A 9,709-nucleotide genomic window follows, 5' to 3' on the forward strand; every position below is an offset into this window, starting at 1 on the left:
TAAAATAAGAGACTAATTAGGGATAGTTGAAATTGTGAATTTTTATCAAAATTTTATACTTAAATTATGAATTTCATACTTAAACTATGAATTCTTTATTCCGCTATAGATATATTTCGAATCTAAAAACACTCCAAATAAAAAAGTTCTAGATCATAATATCATAGATTTTATCCAATTAGTTTCATAATTTTTGGAATTCGAATGATTACCTTGTGAATATTTTTTTAAAACTGTGCACAATTGAAATTTCGTAGTTTAAGTACAAAATTTGTATTTAAAATATGAATTTCATACTTAAACTATGAAATTCTAATTCTGTGTAATTTTAGCAAAATATTCAAAAGATATGCATCTGACATCCAAAAATTATGAAACTAATTAGATAAAATCTGTGACATTATAATTTAGAACTTTTTTATTCATTAAGCGGAATGAAGAATTCATAGTTTAAGCATGAAATTCATAGTTTAAGTATAAAATTCTGACAAAAATTCGCAGTTTATACTATCTCTGATTAGTCTCTTATTTTATTAATTAAAGAGGGATTAGAGACTTGTATAAAAAAAGGATTAAGAGATGGAAAAAGAAGCAGTAGAAGAAGAAGAATTAACAACAACATATGAAGTTGAAGATGAAAAAGATGAAGAAAATAAAGAAGAAAATGAGTACAGGTCATTTCTCTTTCTCTTATAGTATCCCGTCAACATTTAATGAGATACTAAATGACAAAAAGAGCGGAATTGAAAGAAAAGTAAGAAAAAAAATCTCAAATGTAAGAGAAACTAAAATTGACCTTAACCTACCAAATTAAAAAGAGACATTTTTCTTAATTTTCTTTCAACTTTGCCATTTCTATCATTTAATGCCTCATTAAATATTAATAGGACACTATAAGAAAAAGAGAGAAATGATCCGTACTCTTCTTCTTCTTCATCTTCTACTTCATATGCTGCTAGTAATTATTATACTTCTCTTCTCCTTCTTCTTCTTCTTCTTCTTCTTCTTCTCCGTTATCATCTTCTTCTACTACTCATTTTTCTATCTTTTAATTCTTTTTTTATACAAGTCTCTAATCGCTCTCTAATCTCTAATTTTCTTCTTATACAAGTCTCTAATCACTCTTTCTATTTTACCACTGAAGTTGTTAAAAGACAAGAAAATGTGTATGGAAAAAAATAAAACTTGTTAAAAGACAACGAAATATAAATTCTCACCGCTATCTCTAACTAATCTCTTACTTTGTTAATTAAAAAGCGATTATAGGTATAGGAAAAAAAAAGAATAATTAATAAAGACCTGTATAGAAAGCATATAGAAACAATAACGAAAGTTGTTAATATGTTTCTTTTTCTTCTAATTTTTTATTATTGCTTCTTCTTCTTAATCTACTTCACCAATAAAGTTGTTAAAAAGACAACAAAATGTGTATAGAAAAAAAAATGAAAGTTGTTAAAAAAATAATAAAATATAAATTCTCACCATTATCTCTAATTAATCTCTTACTTTATTAATTAAAGAGTGATTATAGAGACATGTATAGAAAATAAAGGACAATTAATAAAGACTTGTATAGAAAAAAGAACGATAAAAAATTATTATTATATTTGCGAAAGTTATTAATATGTTTCTTCTTATTTTTATTTTCTGTTGTTGCTTATTCTTTTTAATTTACTTCACCATTGAAATTGTTAAAAGACGACAAAATGTATATAGTAGAAAAAAAAAAATTTGTTTAGAGACAACGAAATGTAAATTTTCAACACTATCTCTAATTAATTTCTTACTTTATTAATTAAATAGTGATTAGAGAGACTTGTATAGAAAAAATAATAATAATTAAGACATTGAAGAAGAAACAATAGCAGAAAAATGTAATAGAAGAAGAAAATTATATATTAACAACTTTCGTTGTTTTTTATATACATTACATAATTGTATATTTCATTATTATAATTTAAATAGAAACAAATAATAATCATTTAAAGTCATACTTTTGGTAATTTAACTAATCATAATTATTTTACCACTATCTCTGATTAATCCCTTACTTTATTAATTAAAGAGTGACTAAATAAAATTGTATAGAAAAAAGAAAGAATTATTAACGGATAGAAGATAAAGAAGAAACAATAACAGAAAAAAAAAGTTGAAAAAAATAAAAAACATACTAACAACTTTTGCAAATATAATAACAACTTTCATTGATTTTTAACACATTGATTTTTCTATACATTACAGAATTTACATACTTTACAATTATAATTTATAGAAAAATAAATAATAATTATGTAGAGTCATACTTCTGGTTATTTAACTAATTATAATTATCTCACCACTATCTCTCAACAGAAATTAAAAAGAATAAAAAAACATACTAACAACTTTTGTAAATATAATAACAATTTTTGTTGTTTTTTCTATACATATTCTAATGTAATCAATACATCACCATCCAGTCAAAGTGTTCGATTTTTTCTAATCGCTCGGATAAACTTCATGAACCGTATTGTCCTTGAGATTTGCATGCTCTGGCCTCTGAGTGAGAGTTATATCATCATCTACCAGCTATAAATGATCTCCTTTCCTAATTTTTCTTACTGTTTCTTGTTGTAGGATAACAGCAGAAGTATCTTCTATTGACACAAATATCTTAATTTGATCTCTAAGCAGGGAATAAGGCTCCATGCATAAGCACATGAACTATTACAACCATAGCTTACTTTCTCTATAGTTAAATCAAGTTGTACTGTAAGCATGTCTGCCTTTCTGTTAACAAATACTACCTTAGAATGTACACTAATCAGAATAATTTTAAGATTAATATATCAAATTTTACTCCCAATTAAACTTCGCACATCCCTGATGGATCTGAAGATGGAAATCAGCAATCAGTTTGAGGTCTGAAATCAATAAATTACGTCTTACACAATCAACATGTTAAATAAACTTTTTAACAGTTTTAACCTTGTACTGACGAGAAGTCATCACCCAGATGGGAGCTAAAGAAACAATCCTGCCTACATTCATAGATCTGTCCACATTCTATTGCTGGAAAGATCTTTTGAAGAATGATCAGGTAGCTAACCGTATGGTAAAAATAATTTAAAGATCATCAACGAAAAAAAAAAACTCAAGTTACAAAAGCATTGAACCAAATTCCATCAGGCAGTCAAACTTAATCTAACTGAAGATATTCACAACATCCAGCATCATTTCTAAGAGCATCGAAACAAATCATGAACCTAAGAGTTTCTTAATCCCAGTTTTCTGCTCCGCTGTCAGCCTTGACGGGAACTTGATGTTGAACTTGATCCGAAGGTTTCCCCTCTTGGAAGGATCCTTTGGTATCGGCATGCCTTCTCGAGGGACAACTTCCTCATAGCCAGGATGGATCACAGAATTTATGGGTACCATCAGATTCCGACCATCTAGTGTGGTCAAATGGACAGTATAGCCAGTCAGCGCTTCAGCCAACGATATCTTCTGTGACACAATCAGATCATTCCCTTCTCTTGTGAATACATCATTAGGCTTCTCATCGATAACAAAGACTATATCCGCCGGAATTACATTAGGAGATTCATTTCCTTTCTCTGGGAAAGTGATCTTTGTTCCCTTCTTCCAACCAGGCTTTATATCAATAGTGAGAATTTCCTCCACTGGCATGGTTCTCCTGGCATCAAAATATTTCACTTCTTTCAGGCAAAAAAGATTGAACAGATTGGAACAAAAGCTTCATATATAGTACCAAGAAATAGGGTTGTCATTTAATTAAAGTTGCAAAGGAGCAGTAACGATCAATGAGGCAACATTGGCTTTCCAAAATTTGTTTGAATTTACTTTCAAGCCAAGTCAATTTACTTTAACATAACATAAGAACAGAACCTAATTTTGACCATAATATCTAACACATAATTACATTAACTTCTATAGATTAAAATATTCAAGTTCAGTAATATACTAAGTCCTAAACCTTTGATTAACAATTTTAATGCGGCTAATATTTGTTCAATCAAGGTCTGGGAACCTTTGTTCAAGAATGAAAAGTTCACTAATGGCTTCATCCTAGCACAGTTGCAAGTTCAAGGCATAAGTTGTCTATCAAGTTAGCTTCGATTAGCTCAATTCAAGCTTCATTCATCAGACCCAGGCATGATCAAGTTTTGCTTAATTATACCCAGAATCACACTATACAATGACTCTAATAAAGTACAACCATCCAAAATAATGTCTATAAGAATAAAACACATTCATTGTATCTTCTTATTAGACATGTATTTCATATGCCATAGAGTAGAAAATATAATGAGTTTAAATGTTACATAGATGCAAGATATCAGAACTAGATTAACTGGCAATGAAGATAAATTTTAGCTGAAAAATGATTTTCATATCCAGGAAAAGCTATAATTCTTGACAACTGGAAACAATAATCCTAAATCAGAGAGGATCTATACAGAGGTACATCATAGTTTATACCTTAAATTTAAGAAGCTAATTAGAAACATTACCTTTAAACTTTATAATCATCTTGTGTATAATAATTGTTTGCATGAGGGAAAACAACAATCTATTATTACTAAATGAACTAGACTTGGCTCGAAGCAACAACTTAATAAATATCCTGCCTACAAAGTTGTGTAGTTGAGGCAAAAAGGGACCAAAGAATCCTGATGTGAATACTAGATGACTCAAAGATTACTTAAAGTCCACTTTGGTGATGAAAATGGCAAACAATACAATGAATGTATGCAAAATTTCTACATTTGAGTACCTCATCCAAAACTTCCATTTGAGAATGCTAATAGTTCAATCAACATCATTTTATTCATTGTTCATCTTAGAAGTAGGAATGCAATAGTTTGTCTAGGGTCAATCTTTAACATTTGTTTTGTCAAGCTGCCCAAGATCTAAATTTGTGGTGAAATAAATTGCCATAAACAAGAGGGCTACAAAAAAAAAATAGCATCCATTTGAATGAGGTTCATGCATATAACAATCCAAATAGAGAGAGTTGGTGGGGACAAAAAGATGCTAGGTGGCAAGCTTCTCATCAAAATAAGTGACGCCCTCATAAGTTTCAAGAGAACACATCAATCTTTCAATATCTTACATCCAAGAAAGGACTTCTTATTGGAAAGATAATTTTCTATAAAACAAACTTGATGCTATTTACACAACATTGACCAAGTCAAGACCTAAGCCAAACAAGGAAAAATGGAAAAAGAACGGCATCTACGTGTTTATCAAGAAAGATCTAAATCCTGAGTAATACAACCCTTAGGAATAAAATTGCAGGCCTTGGGTCACACTTATTCAGTGAGAAGCTTTTAAACCTATATCTCAAATCTTATCAACCTTTTGCCACTCTTAGTAATTAGACTTACAAAATCACTCTCCTTAAACATGAATTTGATCAGTTGTCTTACACTTGCATGATTCCATAAATAAGCTATATAGGAATGTTATCTGATCTAATAGGTTTAAGTATCCAACAGAGTAAAGCAGTATTACGAAGGGCCATTCAGTTCTCACTAATTATTCCAAGAAAACAAAGTTGTAAAGAAAGAAAGTGCCAGCATTGCATATGTACCCACATTTAGATGGTTCCAGCCAACTATAAAAATTTCTATAATTTATGCAGTTCCTTAAAAGCATAATCCCAGCTAATAAAGGATAGCAATGATAAGTAAGTAGTCCTCTCAACCTACAAAATCCAAAGCAAATTACCCCCATTTTGATAGTTAGTTAACTATAAAAGTTTATATAAACTATGCAGTTCTTTAAAATTCATTATCCCAACTAATAAGGGATAGCAATGATAACTGAGTAGTCCTTCTCACAACCTACAAAATCCAAAGCATTCATGATTAAGTAGATTCTTCATGGCATCAGAGGTCTCGATGTTTTTGGTCTATTTTATCTTTTATTAAATAATTAATCTAAAAGTGCAAGATATGTAAAATTTCACACCAATGCAATATCTCACTATTTCAACATACATTGTCCCCAAGTTTTCAGAAGCACTGGTTCCCGATCAAAGTAAGGCAATCATATATAAAATTTTGGATTAACTATACCTAGACTCCCTGAGCTATAGCTCATTTTCAAATGAACCCTCTTATTTAGTTTTGTGACATTTTAATCCCCTCAACTATTTTACATCTCTCACCCAGTGTTATCAGAATAATTCAAGTGACCATTTGACCCTCAACTTTTCTCTCTCCTAAAATAAGAGTAAATTGGTCTCTAGAGAGCCTAAAATTGAACATATGAACATCACATGACATTTTTTTAGTGAAAAAAATCTAGCATAAGGGGCTTGTTGAAGGTTTTACAATTTAAGGGGATTGATGTGTCAAAAAATAAACAAGGTCTATGTGAAAATAGGCAATAATTTAATCTGATAAGGTATCATTCTTTATATCATGTTCAGAATCTCTTATCTTCCATACATGCAATACTTAGAGCAAACACCAACTTGATCAACTTTCCCGCTTTGTATTACCACAAGAATATATTCTCTAAAGGGCTTATCAGGACCAAAAAGATATATCACACAAGAATATGTTTGAACTTTTAACCACCATGATTAGAAATTCAGAAGGTATAAAATATGATTCCAATTTTACCAAGTCATGGATAAAAAAAATTTAATATATCACACTTTTGCAGGAACAAAAGCTACCTTACCTCTCTGACTCTTCAAAGAGATTAGGATTACAAAGAACATAGTGGAACAACCTTACTATGTATGATGTGCACAATCCCCTCGTGGAAGACCCTCTATGAAGGAACTGATGTTGAAACAATTATGCTAGAAATGAGTAGATCAAAACAGTTTGGCCAATATATTATTTTAGTGCTAAACATATATAATACAATGTGAAACTATATTTATGATAGTTGCGCAAGATTATAATGATGAAGAAGACCTACATTACATATTGTTATAGTACTCAAAAATCAAATTTGTAGTCAATCAAGAAATCAGGATTAATGCTCAAGGATGAAGAATACCCTAGGTGAGAATATCATCATCGTGGACCTTATTCAGAATCTACGAAGCATGGATACCTTGATACTCAAGCTGCACCATATCAGATACCAGTACTCCATGCACCAACACAAGAACAAAATTCTATTTGTACTCGATATATCGATGGTAAATTAACCAGCATTCAGGAAACCAAGCAAAAGCATTACAGTGATACCAGTACAGAATTGCTAGGCGATGCAATAAATAAGCAAGAGAAAAATGATAACAAGAAGGGCCGCTACCTGCAAATTGTTAGAAATTAAGAAGTTCAAACTAACATAGAAAGAAACTCACCCACTGGCATCTGCAATCTCCCTCGAAATCTTCATCTTCTTGGTGGTCCCTTTATACAAGTCCACAAGGCTGCAAGGGAGCCGGTTCTCGATGGGCGCAGCCTTCTGAGGCCGCTGAGGATGCACCGATCCCTCCCCGCCAAACCCCGATCCAAAGAATTCATCACCAAACAACCCACCGGGAAACCTCGAACCACCTCTCATGCTCCCCCCACCTCCACCCATGCCACCGAACGGGCTCGAGAACCCGAAGAACTCCGCGAATATATCATCAGCACTCCTGGGATTGAAATGGAACGTCGTCGACCCATCCCCACCAGTGTAATAGGAGGACCCACCAGGTCCACCGGCTCCCGGAGGCGGCACTTGCCCCTTAAGCCCCTCCTCCCCATACTGGTCATAGATCGCACGCTTCTGGGAATCACTAAGGACCTATTCGAAGGGAAAAGATTCATAAAAATGCGACCTTTGCAGGAATAAATCAACTGGAATACTGCAAAAAATGGATCAAAAAATCGATCTTCATCTAAAAGACGGATCAAAAACCCATCTTTTTGATAAATCTGGGATTGTCAAGGAAGGATGTTATTACATCATAAGCTTCAGAGATCTGCTTGAACTTGGCCTCGGCCTCCTTCTTATTGTTGGGATTCTTATCGGGATGCCATTTCATGGCGAGCTTCCGATAGGCCTTTTTGAGCTCGTCATCACTGGCGTTCCTGTCGACTAGGAGAACCTTATAGTAATCAACTCCCATGTCGCCGTTGCTATCCCTTCTCCTCTTCTGCGGCCGCTCGTTGGTGCTCGCCTTATTCCTTTTCTTCTCGTCTTCTCTAATTTTTGCGGTGATTTCGGCCTCCCTTGCTTGTTTTGGTTTGCTTTCTTGGCTGACGCGCAGGATTAGATAGGAAAAGGAGGCGAGGAAATGTGTGGGAAATCTCCACTGGAGATCCAAACCTGGGGAATGCTATGGAAGGTACTAGAAGCTTTCTCAATTAATCATTTTAAACTAGGATTAGAATAAAAATATAATAATTAGCTTTTAGATTGTAAATGATAGGACAAAGGAATGGAGGTTCGATGTATTTCACGTAAATTATGAAATTATATCCAGATGATCTATTTAGTTATAAAAAATTGTAAAATATAATAAACATTATTGGTGATAAATAGTAGTAAGTCAGAATTACGATATAATTAATGATGAATCAACCCATTTATTATAAAATTTATCTCCAACGCTAAACTCATGAGTATCTAAATTCTTTCATCTACTTGTAAAAGCTAACGCTATTTTTGTAACAAGTTTTAAGATGAACATGTTCTAGACTAGTTTATAACCCTAGATTCAAAATTTATGCTTTCGCTGTAGAGTTTGAAAGCACATCCACTTCGCCCACTTCTTTCTCATCTACGACTCTACCTTGATCAACCCATCATTTTCAAAATTGTCTAGCCGATTCTTCCCATGTCTAGTTGCCCTTAACCGCTTTTTCTATTATGCAAACCCTAGCTCTGTTGCAGTTTGGCACAACTTCTCCTTTCTTCTCTTAGAGGACTTTTCTCTTATCGTCACCAATGAGTGTTGTCCCATCCCCTCTAGCTCTAGTGGCTAGGGGTGCGAAGAGAATTTTTCCCTTTCTCCTCTCTTCCCTTTAAGCGTGTCTTTTTTCTTCTCTTTTCTCCCTTCTTCCTTTAGCTTCATTCGCCTCTCTCTTCGTCCTTGTCTTCTATATTACTGCTGTTACCCCATCTCTTGCCATTATGGCCCTCCTCCTCACAACTGTCGGCCCCTCTCTTATGTTATTGCCCCCCTTATCACTACCGTCATCCCCTCTTGGCCACCATGTTGGGAAAGATTAGCATGGTAGTACTTAAACCCATGATCTCTGGCTCTGATATATGTTAACTCACCAACTAAACTAAAAACTCAAGCTATTTGAGAACAATGTTTTATATATTTTATATTCTAATGGTTTTCAACCTCAATGACCCTCGAGATTGATTCTTCTATTTTAGTAACATTAAAAATATAGTTCTTCTAGATCTAATGTAGATACAATAAATAAAAAATTAATTTAACATATTCCATCGGTAGCCAAAAAGTAATATATTAGATTACCTAGGATTAGGTTAAAATCTTCTTATATACCTCTTCAAAATATAGTTAAGTTCTAAAAACTTGTCCAAAAAATCAATAGGAAAACAAAAACCCATAAGTGCTTTCGAACACACTATTCACAATCTGAACATTGTACTACTCAAAAGAGGTCTAAATTTTTGGTTTGAATCACTTTCAAAATAATAGAACGCTATCTGGAAATATAGTTATGACCTTCATAAAAACATGGGCATATGCTCATACGAGAATTAC

The 9,709-nt window shown here is 32.7% G+C and overlaps 1 protein-coding gene across 1 annotated transcript; it reads right to left on the minus strand.

The window, feature by feature from the left end:
* Window positions 1-3,149: 3,149 nt before the first annotated feature.
* LOC140765855 (uncharacterized) lies at window positions 3,150-8,297 on the minus strand. Its single transcript, XM_073105137.1, has 3 exons — window positions 7,928-8,297; window positions 7,337-7,767; window positions 3,150-3,676 (listed from the first exon to the last, which is right to left on the minus strand). Exons 1-3 carry the CDS (start codon window positions 8,090-8,092, stop codon window positions 3,238-3,240), a joined length of 1,035 nt encoding a protein of 344 aa, XP_072961238.1. The 5' UTR covers window positions 8,093-8,297; the 3' UTR covers window positions 3,150-3,237.
* Between the last annotated feature and the right edge of the window lie 1,412 nt (window positions 8,298-9,709).

Source organism: Typha angustifolia, chromosome 8 (assembly GCF_048772165.1).
Source record: "Typha angustifolia cultivar Huaian chromosome 8, ASM4877216v1, whole genome shotgun sequence".
NCBI classification, from domain to species: domain Eukaryota; kingdom Viridiplantae; phylum Streptophyta; class Magnoliopsida; order Poales; family Typhaceae; genus Typha; species Typha angustifolia.